Genomic DNA, 20922 nt, shown 5'->3' with positions numbered 1-20922 from the left:
TTTTTAGATAGTTTGAAAATTGTGTTCTGCTGTCAGAATTATGACAAAGCAGTTTTCATAAAAATGTTATAGTTACCGAAAAAGCAAATATCTTTGTGTCTTAAAGGTGTTGTTAACAATTGTGGTTGTACTGTTTGAATGTTTTAGCTAATGTCAAAAGCCTACCAATTGTTATTGTGTGAAATGATAGTGTGAAATTGATGCTGTTATAGTATAACAATAAGGACGTGACTCATGTATTTTATGTACACATGCATTCAACTGTAGTGACAAATGGCTTCATGCTGTGTGATTAAATGCATATTAGCGTTTGCCCTAGGCATTTGATTATTACCATCTTTACTTCATTACATTACCACACTGTATGGCCATATAATTTATAAGATAATACACACATCACTTTGTTGCTGATAGGAATTATTCTGTTTTATGGATGGTGTCCTTTAATTTTGCCTTTCATGGATTATAAAATTGGTTAATATCTGCTGAAGTGAATCACTGGAGAAGCAAATAAAGATGTTGGCCTCGGGTCACAGTGTCATTTGTGATACTGGCAAAATCTTACAGGCTCATTTATCCCTGTACATGATTGATAACACTATGGGTTAAATGGAGAAAGCTTTGCTTCCATTAAAGGATCATCATGAATGAAGACCTCCCACTTAAAAGTCAGGCGTGATGAGAAGACAAGAGACTATCTACAGGTCAAATTAAATAACTTAAATAATTTAAGTAGAATGACAGTGTAATTTGTCCATTCTGTGTTATTACTCTGACCCCTATCAGGCTTATAGGCTAACTTACTTTCCACTGTAGAGTATTTAAGATGTAATTTTTAATAAGTACTGTTCAAAGATATAATCACCTTTATAGCACTTAAAATGTGCTAAAATAGAGATTGTTATTATACGCTTTAAAGAAAGCAGTTTTTCCATTTATATAAAGTAGTAGAAAAGCAAATGCAATGTATGGGTCAAAGAAGTTGTTTTAGCCATTAAAATTTTTATAAAATTTTTATTTTTATAATATCTGTTTAAAGAAAAAGACAGAACTGTATTCTTTAAAATTTCCTCTTTTCTTATGATTATCCCTCCAAGGATACTTTGAGAATAATTGTGGAGTATATAGGAATTGTCTTTTTTCCCTGTGGGGATATTTTTCTATGAAATTTTTTCTTTGCTACCTCAGGTGCGAGTCACATTAGAAAAAGATAAAATCTTGTCAGTCTTTAGCACAGTTGCATACATTGTTAAGGGTCCTTGTACAAAAGCAGTTGGAATTATGAAAGATGTTTGGTGGCCAAAGGAAAGGAAGAATGGAAACTCGTTAGTAAGATAGAAGGAAATAGATATATTTTGTGTATGTATGATTTAACTTTCTATTTGTATAATAATGTTTTTGTTATAAATGTTATTCTATTTTAATTGAAAATAGTGGTTTTTACCTTGTGAATTTATAAGGCATTATTGTAATCATATTTGTTTAGAATATGATGATAATAAAGTTAGGGTTATAGGTTTGATTTCCATATAGGTTGATTAGTGTTGTTCTGTTCCATAGATATATTATCAAGCTTGGGATCCTCAGTTAAATCTTTGGGACAATGGCAAGCCCATGGATAGTAGAGGTTAATCTCCTTTTATTCTTGTAATTTCAAAAATGCAGTTTTTTAAAAAAGTCAAATATATCACTACTTTTTACCAGATGAAATTTCACAGAGGTAAATGTAGTCTTTTAAAATTAACAGTTGACAAGTTAACAGTAAATAAGATAATAGTAACAAATCCAAAATCTTTTCCATTTTATAATATTTTGTTTATTAAGTTCATTATTATTATTATTTTGCTGTGAGACAGAATGGCCAAGTTGATACTATAGAGTGACTTTAGGAAGGCTTCAGTTCAAATCCTTCCTCAGACATTTTCTAGCTGAATATCCCTGTACAAATCACTTAATTGCTCTCAGACTCAATGTCTTTATCTATAGCATAGGAAAAATAATAGCATCTTCCTCACAGAGTTGTTATGAAACCAAATAATATATCTGAAGTGTTTTGTAAGCTCTGCCTTAAAGTATTGTATGAAGTTAGGTTATTATTAAAATATTCATTGACCAAATAAGCATCTATTATCTTTAAAGTAATTTCTTGCGCTGTTTAAAGAAAATCATATATTTAAACTACAGGAGACAAAACATTAAATCTTGAACTCGGGACAGACAGGTGTTTATTTATATTCAGTGTTGCATAGATATTTTACCAATTATCTTGGTCTGGAACATTGGTGCTTGATTTCACATACATTAAAAGGCTTTTATCTTTCTTCTTATATATTTATGAGTTTCCATGATAAATGGAACAAAGCATCAATAATAATAACTATAATAATATCAGTAATAATAATAACTTACATTCACAGTTGTGTGGCACTTTAGAGTTTACACAGTTCTTTTTTATAACAAAGTTGTGGGTCACGTAGTAGAAAGATATTTCTGCTTTACAGATGAGGAATTGAGTCCTGGATAAACTGAGTGATTTAATCAAGATTATGCTGGCAGTAAAAGGTAGTTCTAGACTGAGTTTTGAAGGAAACAAAGGATTGAAAGGCTGTGGTGAGTTTTGTAGATATCAGTTTTATCTCTTTATGTTCCTAGAAGGAAAAGAATTTTTTGTATAACCTCTTTTCTCTTCCTTCTCTTTCATTCAGATATATTTCAGGGAAGTATGTGGTTAAGTTTATTTCTGTTTTTTAAGTGAATAATATTTTCCTCTAGTTGGTTGAAAATTCACTGGCCCTTTGGCATGAGGGTTTAGAAGCTCTATTCTGGTAAGGACCCATGTGACCATAGGTAGGTTTTTGCATGTCTCTAGGACTCAGTTTGCTCATTCATAGTGCAGAATTCTAGTGCCATTTTTGAAGTTCATTCGGTAGTTATTCCAAGAAGGGGGCCTCAATTTCCTCATCTATAAAATGGGGTAATAATAGCACTCACTTTCCAGACTTGTTGTGAGGATCAAATGAGAATATACCATGTAACTACTAGTTAGTTATTATTATTCACTGTGCCATGCTACCTCTTATAACAGAAGTATAGAAATAGAAATTATACAATTGAAATTTTTACTATAATTTTCCTTCATCTAATATGCTAGTATTTAATCCTCTTTTTAAAAAACTTCTGTATTGCAGGAACCAAATTTTATGATGGATAAGGACTTTAATACTGAACCAACTTCCTATTCTCTCCAAAGTTCTTCAGAACCATTGTTCTCTATTCAGATATTAGAATTCAAAACAAGTTTGTTAGAGGCGTTAGAAGAATTACGCATGAGAAGAGTAAGTGCTTTTTTATTATTCTGATTATTGTAAACAAAGTATTTGATTTTGATTGTATCTTTCATATCCCCTCAAATATTTCAGAAATTATTTCCTTAAAATATTAGTCCTAACTTAATTGCTTTAATGGATTTGTGATCTTTTCCAGTATGGGTATTTCTCTAAAGATAAAGGCTGAAACACAATCCTACTTTCTCATTCTGGCTAATTCTTGTGCCTATCATTCCACTGAACTTTCATATAAGGTCTTTCCACTATGCAAGGCGTTCTTGTCTAGGTCTTCCACCTTTTGTCAGTTTATCTATGCAGAGCCTGGGCTATTTATTACTCCTCACTCTTCCTATATAATTAGTTACTTCCTTTTCTAATCATATGCAAGTCATCTTTGATTATATGTGGTAGACTCTTTACTCATACCATGTCTTTCTGTTGTCCTTTGTGGCACCCAGAAGTCTGATGGTTGTGTTCTATGACTTGCTGCTATATGCTTGTGAGAAGAGTAAGGGCATTCAAAAATGGCTTTCTGTTTCAGGGAGCAACTTGGGATCACTGACTGTATGAGTAGTATTTTGTTCTAGGCACCATATCACGCATTGGAGACACCAAGAGAAAAATGAAACGGCTCCTCAAAGATATTACATTTTAGCATTCTAAGTAAATATACAAAACACAGGCAAAGTAAACTGTAGAGTACTTTTGGTCAAGAGGGACTAGGGATATCGGGAAACACTGTATGGAGAAGATGATGCTTGAGATGAGGTGGTTTTAAAAAATTTTCCCACATAAATTTTTTTTTTTTTTTTTTTTGGCATTTGGGATTAAGTGACTTGCCCAGAGTCACACAGCTAGAAAGTGTTAAGTGTCTGAGGCCAGATTTGAACTCGGGTCCTCCTGACTCCAGGACTAATGCTTTATCCATTGTGCCATCTAACTGCTCCTTCTCAGATACATTTTTTAATGAATTTGTAAAATAGTTTATGCACCTACTGCACAGACCCTGGTAAGCATCAAGACAAGCATGATCCTAGAGAAACACAGTACAATTTAGTTGTACTTACAACTTACAAAATACAGGTGCCTTCCTGTATTCACTAAAGGACAAAAAGGAAGAAAGAAGAAAGGAAGAAAGATAATTGAAATGAATTTTGAAGGAAGCAAGGGGGTCTAAGAGATAAAGGCATTCCAGAGAGAAAAGGCATCCCATGCAGGGATGCAGCCAGTGTGAAGAGTGTTGTGGGTGGCGACAGCAAGAAGGGCAATAGCTAGACAACAAAAGGTGGGAAGGAGAATAATGGAGAACAGTTTGGAAAAGTAGATTGGAATCTACTGGTAGTGAAGGGATTTTTAAAAGCCAAACCTAAAGAGCATATATATATGTTTTGCTGAGACAATGGGGGTTAAGTGACTTGCCCAGCCAGGGTCACACAGATAGGAATCATTAAGTCTCTGAGGCTAGATTTGAACTCAGGGCCTCCTGACTTCAGGGCTGGTACTCCATCCACTGAGCCATCTAGTTGCCCCTAAAGAGTATATTTTTGATCTAAAAAGCAATTTTTTCTATATTTTCTCTATAAACATTAAGTACTTGCTCTTATACAGATGGGTAAGTGCTGGAGATACAGTGACACAGTCTGCCTCATTACCCCTCTGCTCAAGAAATCTGTCCTTAGCTCATTGGGCTGTCCGTATACCTCCATATTAGAATCTGGAATCAGTTCAGCATTTGCTGGCCCTGGGGTAAAGCTACCCTGGCTAAAGATTAAATTAGGAGCAAATGAACCATACCTCACCCCTCTCTGGCTCTCCAGCCTTAGGCTTGGGATGTTCTAGACTCCAGTCCCTGCCTTTGACTTTCTGGCCACTGGTGTCTCGGACTAGGCCCTTCCCATCTGTCCTGTCACTGCCCTATGCATACTCCAGCCCCAACTGTTATTCCTGTTTTCACTTCTTACTCTAGTAAAAATGATAATCACATTGAGTCTTCTTGGTCCTAGGAAGGCTCTGACACTCTGACACTGAAGGACCTAGGAAGGTTCTGTAGTCTTTAGAATCCCTGTTCTATATTCAGAATCCCAGCCTGTCTGGGCCCTTCCTATACTGCCACCCTTTGTTTCCTCCTCCTCCTCATCCATATTATTCTTATTTCTCCTCTGTCGCTAGCCCAATAAAACTTCCTTTCCAGTGTGCCCTGTGGATCCCTTGTTCTTTTAATAACAAACTGCCCACCACATTAAACTTCCTATTTCATGTTCTTCCTTTTCTAAGATTATTTTGCATGATTTCCTTTTGAACACTTTACATTCCAACTAAACTTGCTATTCTCTGAATCCAGTATTCTATATCTTTGGGCCTTTGTATAGATTGCCTATTATCCTTAGGTTAAACTCTCTTCTTTCTTCTACCTCTTAGAATTTTCAAGGTTTAACCTTTATAAGCTGCCTGCTATGAAGAGTTTTCCTTAGTGATGATGCTCTTTCTTTCCTTAAATAATCATGTATATATTTGTAAATTTATATGTTATACTTTCTCTCCTGTTCCATAGAAGGTAAACTTCCTGAGGTCAGAGACTATTTTAAGTTTTGTCTTTAGTCCTCCACAGCCTGGCAGCTTGCCCATTATAGGTTTGACTTGAATTTCCCAAATACCTTGCCTTCCCTATGAAGAGTCCACAAAAATTCCCATGATGCCTTCACCATAGTTCCTAAATGATCCTTGAATTAACCGTCTTTTGTGTAAGAATCATAAATGTGTGACATTCATACTGACCACTAAAACTTAATTGTATTGTGTTTCTCTAGGATCCTGCTTGTCTTGATGCTTACCAGGGTCTGTTCAGACTGCCTCCCCACACCCAAATAGACTAAAAATTGCTAAAACAAAATTTCAAAATGTAAAACAAAAATTATAATACTCCTGGGAATTGTCATTTGGGATTTCTTTGGAAGGTGACTTGTGTATTCTCTCTGTTTCCATGTTTATCTCTGGTTCTAAGATATATGGGCATTTTTCTTTTAATATTTCTTGAAATACGATGTCTAGATCCTCTCCCTCTTCCTCTCCCTGTCCCTGCCCCTGTCCCTCTCCGGTTTTCTCTGTGTCTGTCTGTCTCTCTCTCTGGACTAATTCTGTTTGTTTTGTTATATATTTTCCTTTTTTGAGTTTTGTTTTATTCCTGGATCTTAGAAACAAGCTGGAGACCTAAAAGATTTCAGTGCTTCTCCTGAGGCAATCCAGTTCACTTTTGGATAGCTCTAATTATTAAGATATGTCTCTTATATCAAGCCTGTATTTGCCTCTAGGCAGCTTCTAACAATTGCTCCTAGTACTGTCTTTTGGAGTCAGACAGAAGTCTAATCCCTCATTGGGTGACAAAGTCCTAACCTAAAGATATCAAATTTATTTCTCCAAGTCTTCTCCAGCTTTGTTTAAGCTTTCTCAAGGCCCTGTACCAAACCTTATATTCTCTTGTGAGTTCTCTCTAGTTTACAAATGTCTTTTCTTAAACACGTCAGAAAAAACTGAGTACAATACAACTAATGTAGTCTGTCCAGAACAGAATGCGACAGGATTAGGACCTCTTTATTCCTGCAAGGTATGCTTTTTTTTTTTTAATGCAATGTAATGAAGGAAGATTTTACTGGCTTTTATGGAAACCAGATTACCCTTTTCACTTATGGTGAGAACACAGTTTACTAAAACTGCCAATCCTCAGAAGAATGTCTCTCTAGCAATGCTTTCTCCAGCTTACACTTAGAAATTTTAGTTTTTGAACTCAAATGAAAGATTATTTAGTCCTTTCAAATTTCATCTTATTCAAATCAGTACAGTATCTTAGCCTTTAAAGATGTTTTTGAATTCTTTATCTATCATCTATGTATTAACTATCCCTTCAAGCTTCTTGTAATCTTAAAAATTGATAATCAGTCATTGATAAAAATAACAAACATAAAATGTGTAGCTCTCTGGGGTGCCCCACTGGAAAGCCCCTTACAAGTTGACAAGAACTCATTCATTAATAATTCTTTAGACAGTCATTCAATTCAAATCCATCTAATTGTACAACCAATCATCTAGCCAATATTTCATCTTTTCCATAAGAATATCATGAAATACTTTATCAAGTGCTTCACATCTCCACCCTTCTTCTGAGCTGCAGTTTAGCAAACTGTGTTAGAAAAAGAAAATAAATAAGGCCATCTCTATGCACAGGATACTCCTTTTTTATTATTGTTAAAGCTTTTTATTTTCAAAACGTATGCACAGATAATTTTTCAACATTGATCTTTGCACTCTAAATTTTCCCCTCCTTCCCCCCATTCCCTCTCCTAGATGGCAAGTAGTCCAATATGTTATACATGTTAAAATATATGTTAAATCCAGTATATGTAAACATATTTATACAATTCTCTTGCTGCACAAGAAAGATCAGATCAAAAAGGAAAGAAAATGAATAAGAAAACAAAATGCAAATGAACAATAACAAAAAGAGTGAAAATGTTATGTTCTGATCCACACTCAGTTCCCGTAGCCTTCTCTCTGGATGTAGATGGCTCTCTTCATCACGAGATCATTGGAACTGGCCTCAATCATCTCATTGTTGTAGAGTCACATTCATCAGAATTGATCATTGTATAATATTGTTGTTGCCATGTATAATGATCATCTGGTTCTATGCATGGGATATTCTTGATGAACTTTTATAAATTGTTTTCTTTTCTAGATATATACCAACCATGCCTCTAATAGTATGTGCAAAAATTTTGCCAGGAATCAAAGTCAAGTATACTGGCCTTTATCTCCTTTCTTCTCAGTTCTTCCTTTCTACCTCTTTTCTTCTTTGGAGTTCTTTAACCAAAAACTGAGTAATCATATTTAGAACATGTTGTCAAAGGAGTTCTCTTCACCTGTCAATTGGATTAGATGGGCCCTGCTTCAAATTGGCATCCTGTGGTTTTGTTACTTTTACACCTTGTATCTAAGGGTCTCTCTCTCTTTCTCTCTCTCTCTTTCTCTCTCTCTCTCTCTCTCTCTCTCTCTCTCTCTATATATATATATATATATATATATGTATATATATATGTATAGAAATGGTATTTAAGGATATGAAATATGAAGTAGAAAAGGTAAGGTATTTAGATTGGAGCCAACAAACAAAAGACTTGATTTTTTTCAAGATACCATAAGGATGGGAACAGCTAGTTGCTACAGTGAATAGAGCACCAGCCCTGAAGTCAGGAGAACCTGAATTCATATCTGACCTCAGACACTTAACACTTCCTGGCTGTGTAACCTTGGGTAAGTCACTTAACCTGAACTGCCTCAGCAAAAAAAAAAAAAAAAAAAAAAAAAAAAAATTAAAAATAAGATATAAGAAGAAGAAAACTCCAAAAACAATAAAATAGATTATTATTAAAAAAAAAAAAGGATAACTGAGAAGACATCCAACTGGTGACTTGTCTAAATTCTCCTACCTGTAAGTTTCTTGAAAGAATGCAATTGAGATGATGGGCATTCCAATAAATTAGCTTTTCAGTTCATACATCTCCAAATGGACATTGAATTTGTCCCAGAATTGCATGAATGAGCAGCTGTCATCACATTTGGGAAATGGCCCAGCACTTTCAATGATTTTCAAATTGTTCTTGTTGGGGTTCATCACCAAATGATGGAGTGCTGAACCCTGCCAAATACATCAGAGTTTGACTTTTGTATGGGCCACCAAAATGATAGGGTTTTGTGCCCAAAATGATGGAGTTAGGGAGAGGAGGTTTTGAACCCACAAAGATATTGGAGTTATGTGCCAGTGTTGTGAATTGTCTCAAAAGAATTTGTAAACTTATACCTTTTCCAAACAAGAAGAAGAGTGGGCTAAATCCATAAGGGTTTTTAGCAAGTAAAAGAGTTTTAGCAATTAACAAGAGGAAAGACTAGTTCCCCATCAGAACTCATAATTAATCAGGGGAAAGATGCCATTAAGGTATGGCAAGTTCCTAATGAGTTCCGAGTTAGTTATAACAAGGAGAAAGGATTACACCATTGACTGGGGGGACTAACCCTAAAAAAAGAGTTGGGGCCCTAATAGACATTAGCAGGTATTTATAGTACAAGTAGATCTTTTATAGGGGAAATATAACCTTGGGTTGACATCATAAATTGGTTTTCTGATTGGATATAGTAAGGGGAAAAGGTTATGATGATTTTGTCAGTGCACAGTATTCAGCAAGGAACAAAAGGCCTACTTAAGAACAAAAGAACTCCATAAGGTGGAAGATGATTCTATCAGTGCTCCTCCCTATTTGCCATAGAGAGCAGTGTAAGCAGTAAAATTCAGGTTCTTGCCTGATGCCACTCCCTGCCCTGAAGTCAGGCGCCCCATCATTGTTCCCAAACACAGAATTTCATCTTTTAAGTCATTTTCTCAATGATACCATAAGTCTGTGAATTTTAGGATTTCATAAGAATAAAAATAGCAAGACTTGCTATCAGAAAGGCATGTAGTTATTGGCTGCTATTTTCAAGGATGACCTAAGAATGGGGATGGAAAAATGGGCAAGGTTAATAGATGGATACCTTCAGTATGGCACAAATATCTAACATGCTAACAGGTTCAGAGGAAATCCTCCACTATATTATTAGTAGGCTTTCTTTGGAGGATTTATGAAAGAACATGGTCAAGAATTGCACAGGATGGGAAAATAGGATTAGATTGCCATCTGTGTTGATGGAGAGACTACTCATATCAATGAGATCACGGATTTATTGAAGTAAATGAGAGTGAACCATTTCTCAGAGGATGAATATAGAGAGAAATCCAAGTACTAAGGACCAAGCCTCAATGAATAATCATAATTATGGTTTAAAAATCATGACTGGAATTATACACAGAAACAACAAGATTGTACAATGATCAATTCTGATAGTCATGGCTCTTTTTAACAGTGAGATGATTCAGGCCAATTCCAATGATCTTGTGATGCAGAGAGCCAGCTGCACTCAGAGAGAGGACTGTGGGAACTGACTGGGGATCACAACATAGTAGTTTCATTCTTTTTGTTGTTGTTTGCTTGCATTTTATTTTCTTTCTCATTTTTTTTCCTTTTTGATCTGATTTTTCTTGTGCTTAAACAAGATGATTGTATAACTATGTATGAATATATTGGATTTAATATATTTTTATCATGTTTAACACTGCCATCTAGGAGAAGGGGGTAAGGGGGAGAATTTGGAACACAAGATTTTGTAAGAGTCTGTGTTTTTTTTTTTTTTTTTTTTAAATAATTACATTATATTGACACTCGTTTCTGTTCCGATTTTTTTTTTCCCCTCCCTCCCTCCACCCCCTCCCCTAGATGCCAAGCAGTCCTTTATATGTTGGATATGTTGCAGTATATCCTAGATACAATATATGTTTGCAGAACCGAACAGTTCTCTTGTTGCGTAGGGAGAATTGGATTCAGAAGGTATAAATAATCCGGGCAGAAAAACAAAAATGCAGATAGTTTACATTCATTTCCCAGTGTTCTTTCTTTGGGTGTAGCTGCTTTTGTCCGTCATTTATCAATTGAAACTCAGGTCTCTTTGTCAAAGAAATCCACTTCCATCAAAATATGTCCTCATACAATATCGTTGTCGAAGTGTATAATGATCTCCTGGTTCTGCTCATTTCACTTAGCATCAGTTCATGTAAGTCTCGCCAGTCCTCTAAGAGTCTGTGTTGAAAAATTATCCATGCACATGTTTAGAAAATAAAAAGCTTTAATAAAAAAAAAAGTTGTGTGTGTAGGGGGAATGTGTATATGTGTGTGTGTTTGTGTGTATATCTACATATAGAAATATATCCTTTCTTAACTATGGCATGCTTGGGGGTGGGGAGAGAATGAAAGGGGAGGAAAGAATAAAGTATAAAAGATATGTACCAAAGAATAAAAGGACAATTTACAGGGAAGTAAAGAAAAGATACACATGAATATAATCTACTAATATTTATACTTTTTTGAACTGGTAATTTATTATATAAAAATATTTTTATGTATTTTATACTCTCCTGATGTTTTGCCAGGCATATGACAGTGTTCTTCTTTCTTTTATTTTGTTTTGCATTCCTTTTCTGTTTTTGATTTTTTCTTATTTTGTTTTTTTAAATAAAAATAAAAAAAATAAATTTACAGAGGGCAAAAAAGAAAAAAAAACAAAATAAAACTATGATTGGAGACAGAAAATGAACAGTGACATAAGAGGAGAATCAGGATATGGTAGTAACAATTGCTTCATAAAAGTCACAGAGAATTGATAACTGAGGAGTAAAAAATCTTCTAATTTTTTCCATTTGAGTGGTGTTCATTATGGGAGGGATTAAAACTTAATTACATGGAGGTTAAAGAGTGAATGGATGGATGAAGAAATGAAAGCAGTGGGTATAAAGTACCTATTCCACAAATTTAAATTTGAATGAGAGGAGAGAAAAAGTTTGGTTTTCTCAATGTAGAAGAGAGATGTATATCTGGAAGTAATTGAGAAGTAGAGGTCACCTACTGGTGATGACACCTTGATGATTAAATTTTTGGTTGGGGCAACTCATGAAACAAAGAAAAGTACAAAATAACTCTTAATCCTGTCCTGCTGCTTATGTTTCTTCAGGGACAGAGTAAGGGAAATGGTGGGAAAGGGACAAGAAGATACCAAGAATCCATTTCTTTATCATCTTTTTATTTTAATTTGATTGTTAATATTTTAAATGTGAGATCCTTGTCCATTGACCAATGAATGCATGTACAGATTGCTGGAGGAGCTGAATCATATCATTATCAATATTTTTTTGCTAGAAATGAAACCAGAATACAGAAAGAAGTTTCAGTTTAATGGAAAGGATGGATCATAGAAACTTCTTTTTTATTATTTATTTACTTGTAAATTAATTTAAAAACTGAGTTCTGAATTTTTTCCTTTTCTTCTACCCCAACTTTACTCACTTTGAAAGCAAGAAATGTTATATTAATTTTACCTGTGAAATCATGTAAAACATATTAGCCATGTTGCAAAAAAAAGACAAAAAAAATAAGGAAAGTGGGGGAAAAACATGCTTCAATCTGCATTCAGACTCACATCATTTCTTTCTCTGGAAGTGAGTAGAATCATAAGTCCTTCAGAATTGTCTCAGATCTGTGTATTAATCATAATAGCTAAGATTCACAGTTGTTCACCACGTAATATTGCTATAACTGTGTACAATGTGCTCCACACTTCAGTTTGTATGAATTCATATGCCTTCCCAGGTTTTTCTGAAATCTTCCTGCTTGTCATTTATTATGGCACAATAATATTCCATTACATTTATATATTTGTTTAGCTTGTTTAGCTATTTCCAATTGATGGGCATCCCCTTAGTTTCTTATTTTTTACCATCACAAAAAGAGCTACTACAAATATTTTTGTATATATATGTACTTCTCCCTTAAAAAAAAAATCTCTTTGTGATATAGATCACAACTGGTGTTGCTGGACCAAAGGGCATGCACAGTTTTATAGTTCTTTGCAGATAGTTCTAAATTGCTCTCTAGAATGGATGAATCTTTACAATTATTACAATTATTTCATGGGGTATCCAGTTATTTCATTTTGCAGTATTTAAAAGTGTTTGTAAAAGATTACCACAAATAATTATAGATTATGTATCAGCCTTGTTTGTTGAGGATGAAGAAATATAGAAAATATGTGAAAAACTCAATCAGTCCATCCAAATTAAGTCATAGGATAATAGCATCTTAAATTCAGAACAGGAAGGGACCTTACAGATCTTGGAATAGATCCTCTTCCTGTTGCAAATATATTCTGATATTTGATGATTTTTAAGCAAGGGTGGGAATTAGTGAGGAAAGTTCAAATTATGGGCAAAGGTGTGGTTCAGGACAAAGGAACACAAGAGGCCACAGAATTCTAGGTTACCCAGAAGCCACACACTTTTACATAATGAACACTGTTGTTGAAAAAAGAAAAGTGCTAGACATAATGATTAACATGTATTATTGTGAAAAATGAAATAATTTATATTTTAATAGACAGGAAAAAACTTGTAATTAGTGTGGGAAATACAGTGTACAAATGAAAGAGTTTAATCCTGAACTATTTAAGGAAGTAATGAGAGATGAGAACTGAGAACTGGATATCAGAATTGATCTTAATAGTAACTGCAATATATTTAAGTGATATAAATTTGTTGCATCAAGAAGAACAGAGGAACTTAGGAAGTGCTTTAACAAACATTTGACTTTCCAAGTGGAAAGAAATTATAGACAGAGGAAGCATCAGTTTAGAATATGAACTTGTTTGTAAAATTTTATTTAAAAAGATATCGAACAGATGTACTCATTGTTTCATAAAACAAAAAGAAACAATAGAAGGTAAAAAAAAAGTTTGATAAGATGTTCAATTAAGCAGAGACATCACAAGAGGATTTAAGAGCAAAAATGGAAGGAGAGCAAACAGAAGAAAAATGGAAAAGAGCTATAAATATTACTATAAGAAAGTAAAACAAATTCCATCAGAAGAACAGTGTAAACACCACACTCTGAGAGGTAGAAATGTCACTAAAATGAATTAAGATGGTAAATTCTGAAATATTGCACAGGTTCCTGTAAGAGATCTGTAACCATTCAGAAGGGTTTGACCTGACCATTTCTATAGGAAAGACCAAATGAATGAAGAATGTCTGTTGCCCAGATTATAGCATGTATTTGGATGGAAAATCTATAGAACTTGTCTACCAGTATAAATACTTGAGAGAGGTAATACAGATAGTTAAAGAGTTGATTTTGAAATTGATCAGAAAGAGGCTTCTGGGAAATTATACAGTTCTGTCAGTGGTTTAATTGCAAATTCCTCAAATGATTCTAAGTTTTCCATAGAAACAAAGAGTTAACTTTCTAATACCAACATTCTGTTGATGGTGCATGCAGTGAGACCTAGAATACAACAGTCCTTAAAGAACTAGAAATGTATATCACAGAGCAATGGAGAAGTGAATGGGCTACAACATATAAACCAATGAGGAATTTGGAAGATGAGTAGAAATAAATGATCATCATGGAAATGTATGACAATAAGTGTAAATGGATTAGTCATGTGGTGAGAATAGAGAGACAGATGGATAAACAGAGTGCGTCACTGGCACCCTTGAAATGTCAGGAGAAATTGAAGATTTCTTGCACGTTGGGTAGTAATTGTATGAGATGACATGAAAAAGAGTGATCCGGAATGGACAGAGATGGATGCCTTGTTGGAATAAACTCCCATATTGATAAGATCACAGATCCATCTGAATATTTGAGTAAGGGATAGAGATAGTGGATAGGAAAATATTGAAGATGCTTGATAGAAGTGGGATACATAATTTAAGAGATAAGACCCTACGGGAGAAGGATGAGATCAATAGCATAGATAAAAGGGCTAGCCTTGGAAAGCAGGAGAGACAGTTGTTCTTGTGAAACAATGATAGAGAGGATATTTTGAATTAGAGAGAGAGGAGAATGAGGGAGCTCTTGGTAGATGACTTTAATATTATGTCTGATCTATGATGGGGGAGAAAGATTCATAATCAGGGGTCCTCAGACTTTTTAAATAGGGGGCCAGTTCACTGTCCCTCAGACTGTTGGAGGGCCGGACTATAGTAAAAACAAAAACTTTGTTTTGTGGGCCTTTAAATAAAAAAACTTCATAGCCCTGGATGAGGGGGATAATCGTCCTCAACTGCCGCATCTGGCCCGCCGGCCGTAGTTTCAGGACCTCTGATAGATTATAAGAAAGTAGAAGGGCTTATGGAATCCCTCTTACTTTGTGGGAATTTGTGTGGCAAATTCATAGAAGAATCCTAGAATATTTAGTACCACATTTTATCCATAATGGAGGCCTAATTTTAGCATTCCATTTTCTTCTGACAGATAGAAGAACATGAGGGCAGGAATGGACTAAAGGCTGAGAGAACAGCTGGAGATCTTAATCTTATGCTCCTAAAATTAGTATTAAAAGGCAATAGAGTGGTAAGGATCCAGCTGGAAAAATTCTTTGGCAGAGGCAACTGGAGAAATTTTTCATGATTTAAAAAAAATTTTGAATTTGGTTCAGAAAACAGTAAGCCAAAAACAATTTTAAGAAATTCCATTGAATTTGATTTTATTGCAAATAGCTTCATAATAATGATTTGAATTTTTATTCTTTAAAAATAGATTTCTCAAATTTTATTATATTTACTCAAAATTATTTCTAAAAAAGCAATTAGTACATTTTCATTAGTAAAACTCAGATGCATTCTGTTATGATAAAAAGCATGACCCTATTTCAGTTGAACTTTGGAAAAACAATATACTTAAAGAAAAATTTTTTTATAATATTAATAAATTTTAAAAAGTTTTATACATGTGAACATTTGAAATGTTGTGTAAAACTATTTTTGTGCAAAAGAAGAAATAGTGCTATTGTTTTAAAAATATTTTAACCCTCTAATATATGAAGCAATGGAAAGTAAATATTTTGGTGACAGTTTGAAGGAAATTCAGCACATCATTCTATAAGATAAAGTTACTTCTATTTTATTTCCCCAAATTATGGATGGGACTAGTAAACACTGTACTACATACGTATTTGCTGTGAACTTTGTAGAGCACATCTGGGATAGAAGAAATGGACTTTGGAGTTTCTTTCTTTTGATAATTTATCAGACAAGCTGGCTGGCAGTTTTCCCTCAAGGCTAATACATTTTTGTCTTGTGGTGGCCTACCGCCCTTTACATTTTTAACACAGTATGACCTCTCTATTATATTTGGTTAAAGTGCTAACCTGGAAAAATGACTTTTAAATTTAAAATAATTTTGTAATTTGTTATTTCCTGTTAATATGTACTAGGAAGGACACTTTTCTATTTATATCATTAAAATGGACTTAAATATTAGGGAATTGAAAGGGTTGCTACTGTATTTCTACTTCTAAGTGTTGTATTTATAGGTTATCTATGCTAAATAAATTTTTATCATAAACTCTTGAAATTTACTTTGTTGTGATTAATTACAGATTTAGAAATGAAATAAAAGTAGCTATCAAATGGGAAATACTTTTATTTAAACAAATATGCTTCTTCTATGTAACTATCATTTCCTTTAAATATTACATGTAATGCCCTATTCTATATGTGTTCTAATTTTACAAAGACATGGCATTTTGATTTATATTAATCAACATATTTGTTTAGTATTTATTGTGTGGCTACTAATGTGTTAAGGATTATGAATCATACAGAAGAAGTATTATGTAGATCCTTGTCCTCAAGTAACTTAAAATTTAATTGAAGAGCTAAAACTAACATGGATGATTTGAATGTTTATACTTTTAATTTAGCAATGTATTTTCATTACATTTACTCAAAATTATTTCTAATGAAGTAATTAGTACATTTTCAGTACATTAACACTATAAAATGGAGAGAATAATACCCCTACTGGCTGTGAGAATTGAATAAAATATCTGTGTACCTGGCTTATGTAGGCACTACATAAATATTTTTCCCCTTCTCTGGCTCCTGAAGTGATTAAGGAACAATGAAGTGATAATTAGAATGTTTTTGATTGCTGGTGTGGTAGGAATTGTATGATGTAGAGGGAATTAATTTTTTTTTTAGGTATGGGCTGGTTTAGAGGTCCACTGAGATCCCTTGAAATTTTGTTGTTCTCAGGTTAGAGAGGAAAAGATGAATTTGCATTAGAGAAGGAGGCTTCCTGGATAAACTGGGAAAATTAATCTTTGACGGAAGATTAGGATTTTGATAAATTGGCAGGAGGAAAAACACTGTGAGGGTCTCCATAGGCTATTAAAATTGAAGCAAAAAAAATTATAGAGAGTTAACATAGTATGTTTAATTGAGGTGAAGAGATTGATTCTCTTGGAGAGGAAGTGTTCTTGGTGGATAGAGAACCAGACTTGGGTTAGGGAACCTGGATTTGGGTCCCACCTCAGACATTTAGTAACTGTATGATGACAGGCAAATAACCTTTCTGTTTGCTCATGAAGACTATTGTGAATAAAATATTTTCCTAAGAGAAGAAAGTAATTTTCCAAATCTTAAAATTACCTAAGTATGAATTATCATCTTTTGTGGGAATAAGATTGAAGAGATAAGGTAGGACCAGACTAAGAAAGCCAAACAGAGCAGTTTAGACTATAAGGATTTAGAGAGTCACTATAAGTTCTTGAAATGGAATGATAGGATGAAAATAGTTGTTTGAAATGACTAGTATGAATGTAGTATATAAGAAGGGCTGGATAAGGGAAAGATTGTAGGTTGTAATAATCAGGAGGCTATTGGAGTAATAAAGGCAGAAAATGATAAGACCCCAAATTAGATTGTAGCAGAGGGAAGGAAAAGATACTCTGCATATATGAATAATCAATAATAATTAAAAATGGGAAGAAAGAATAGAAGGCTCAGGCATAGAACACATTTTTTATTAACTTTTACATCTCGATATTGTTTTCTTCCTTTAATGAAATAGCTCAGGCACTGACTAATCTTTACATAAAATCTTTCTTGATACCTCTGGCTTAAAGTGAAATTAATCACTTATGCATCTCTTTTTATAGTAGTCTACCTTTTGCCACACACACACACATACATGCATTTTTTTTGCATGCATATTTGATTCCCTCTTTGGCTCTATCCTTCTGACAAAATTTTAAGCTTCTTGAGGACAGAGAAGATCGCTACATCTATATTCACAGCACCTGGCATAATGTCTCGCACATAGTTGGTGCTTAATAAAGGTTTGTTGCTTAATAAATTCCAATTGAATTAATGTGGTGAAATGAAGATTAGCATTTTAGTTTTCTTGACCTGAACTTTATCATTGTCTTCTCCCTTGAGTATTGGCAGAGTGATTTATGACAGAGTGAAAGGGAAGAAATTGAGCAAGCTCTGGCACTAGGGTAAATACTTGAGTAGGTGCTGGGATACACATTTCCTTCTGAGACTTCCATAATACAATTTCCTTATTCTAGAAAAAATGTATTAATTATACTCTATTTGATGTAACATTTCAAAAGATAAAGACAAATAAACTGTGGATTTTATTTTCCTATTCATAAATGTTTATTATTCTAAAAATATTTTGGAACAGTCTTTAAGGTAAAATTCTAGTCTTGAATACAAATATTATATGTTATTTGGAAAGTTATTTTAAGACTTTTAAACTGTTATGTTTATTTGAGATAGATTTTTTCCTATATCTAATCAAAAACCAAACCCCTATGAAAAAATAACTATTTGATGGAATTGCATGAAAAATTGAATAGTTCAATTTCGTAGGAGGTGTATTATGAGTTTGAAAAAGATAGTACAAGTACCTAGCTGCAGTTTTGGCTGCTTGGGCATGAGCCAGCTGTACTTTGTTCCTAAATCTGTTCAGGGTCAGGAATTGAAGAGGCCTGACCAATGCACAACCCATCTTGTAAAACTACAGCCTGAAGCAAACACTTTAAAAAAGCATGACACTTTCGAAAGGTTATAACGAGTAAATAAACCATCAAATTACTCCTCTTTTATTGTTTTTGTAAAAACACTTAAATCCTTGTAGTCCTAAGGCATATAATAAAAAAAAATAGATGGTAGGTTCTGTTGTACTTTATTCAAGTTACACTGGATACTCTTTCTAAATTTATTAACTTTTTTATGAACAACTTAATTTAGTAAACATTTTTAGTACTAACTTTTGAAAGTGCCCTACTAGGTAGGTAGAAAAGAGAAAAATAAAATAAAAAAAAAGTAAGATGAGATTTGTTTAAACAAGTATAATAGTGGAGGCTAATTAAAACTGGTGCTAATGAATTAGACAGCTACTTTTTAGATTTTTTTTTGTTATGTTGAGAAATATCCTGTATTTTATTGTTAGAGATGTCACCCCCAAAATAACAAAAATTTTAGAATAGTTATGTGTTATTTGACTTGGTTTACAAATGCCATTTACTGTAACACTATTGTTGAGTTTTTTCACAGTATTCCTATCAAATAATTATAATTTATTTGAAAGTTAACAAAAGTTATCCAGAATTGCTGTGGCTTTCAGAGAAGGCCAGAATTTCTTTCTACTTTATTCATCCCTCTGAATTTTCTTAACACCTGGATTGTAATTCTCTTTTTGAAGCTAATTAGATTTACTTTATTTGAGATAAACTTTTTGAGCACAGAGATTATTCCTCCCTCATTTTTTGTATACCTCACAGTGCTTCAAAGATATAAGGAATTCAAAAAATATTAGAGGGAATGAATATTATGTAGGTGGATAAGGAACTTGGAAAAAGTTCTTTTGTGGAATTTCTCTCCAGTAGCTATATTTTAGAAAATCCTTAGTACCAATGAGGCATATATATCCAATGTGATTTCTGACTTATAGAAATTTAAATTATAGATTTGTTACAAATTTGTAAAAGTTGAATTTCAGATTTATGTTTTGTTACTGGTTTAAAATTTACAAAGTTTGTTCAATGTGTAAAATCCTTAAAATTATTATTGGTCTGAAAAAAATTCATTATCCTTTAAAGATGCTCTCATCTCCCTCTTGAGCTATCCCTTATTATAAAAGTATCAGTTAAGCAAAAACATTCATTACAGCAACTGTATTCGATAATCTAGATTATCTTTGGTGATAGTTCTCTACTTCTTTACTCTAAAGGCAGAGATATATTCTATTTTCTCTTCTTTAGAGTATTCATTGATTTTTTTCACTTCCTTGGATGACATTTTAGCCAAATATAGGATGGGAATTATGCATTAATATTTACTGGGTAATTTTTTTTCAAGGAATATGTTTAGTTATTTGAAACCTGGAATATTATTTCTGAAGTTATACTTTTCTCCTTGTAAATAAATATATTTGCCCAGACTCAAAATGGCTTACTTCTGAGAAGGGAAAGAAGCAAAATATGGGCATTTTTACACATGTATAATGATGGTAGTACTTGTAAGGGATTCCTGGCCCTTGAAAAGAGGTTCCAGGTCTCAAACAGTAAAAATCTCTCTAGCTTGGTCTGAGAATTTTTTGTTTCTTCTTATAGGTTGAAGTTATAGTTCTTATATGAAATGGAAGGCTTGGAGAAGTTGGGGAAATGTTGGTAGTGAACAGTTTTAAAGTCTAACAATTGATTATTGTTTGAAGATCCTCTTGCAAAAATTGTCAATCATTTTTGTTGAATTATTTGTAGATATTTATTCTCCTCCCCAATCCTAAGAATATGAGATTAAACCCTTGAGAGTCATATTAGCTCTAATATTTTGTGATTGTGACTGATTTCTTTGGGGATTTTACAATCCAGGTGGATTATGCCATCATTGTTATTACAATATAAAAGCATTTATTAAGTACCTAATTATGCATGACATTTTACTAGGTTATGTTCCCTAGAGTTTTACAATTGAAGGCAACATTGACAAGAATAAACATGTAAGACAAATAGAAATAGTAAGCTAATACCAAGTTAGGAAAGTAAATACATTGTCTACATGCATTTATAATTCACTACCAAAATAATGATCATTATCCATTACTACAAAGAA

At 33.4% G+C, this 20922-nt stretch overlaps 1 protein-coding gene across 2 annotated transcripts in view; it reads left to right on the top strand.

The window, feature by feature from the left end:
• Positions 1-3188: 3188 nt before the first annotated feature.
• The window catches only part of CCDC73 (coiled-coil domain containing 73), a 108557-nt gene continuing 90823 nt past the window's right edge, over positions 3189-20922 (top strand). Inside the window, exon 1 of one of the 2 annotated variants that reach the window (XM_051966962.1) lies at positions 3189-3335. In XM_051966962.1, the coding sequence (XP_051822922.1) occupies positions 3201-3335 (135 nt within the window). In that variant the 5' untranslated portion in view covers positions 3189-3200. The remainder of the gene's footprint in view (positions 3336-20922) is intronic. The other variant, XM_051966961.1, reaches the window with a different exon arrangement.

Source organism: Antechinus flavipes, chromosome 6, assembly GCF_016432865.1.
Source record: "Antechinus flavipes isolate AdamAnt ecotype Samford, QLD, Australia chromosome 6, AdamAnt_v2, whole genome shotgun sequence".
NCBI classification, from domain to species: Eukaryota; Metazoa; Chordata; class Mammalia; order Dasyuromorphia; family Dasyuridae; genus Antechinus; species Antechinus flavipes.
This window is presented reverse-complemented; position numbering and strand designations above follow the sequence as displayed.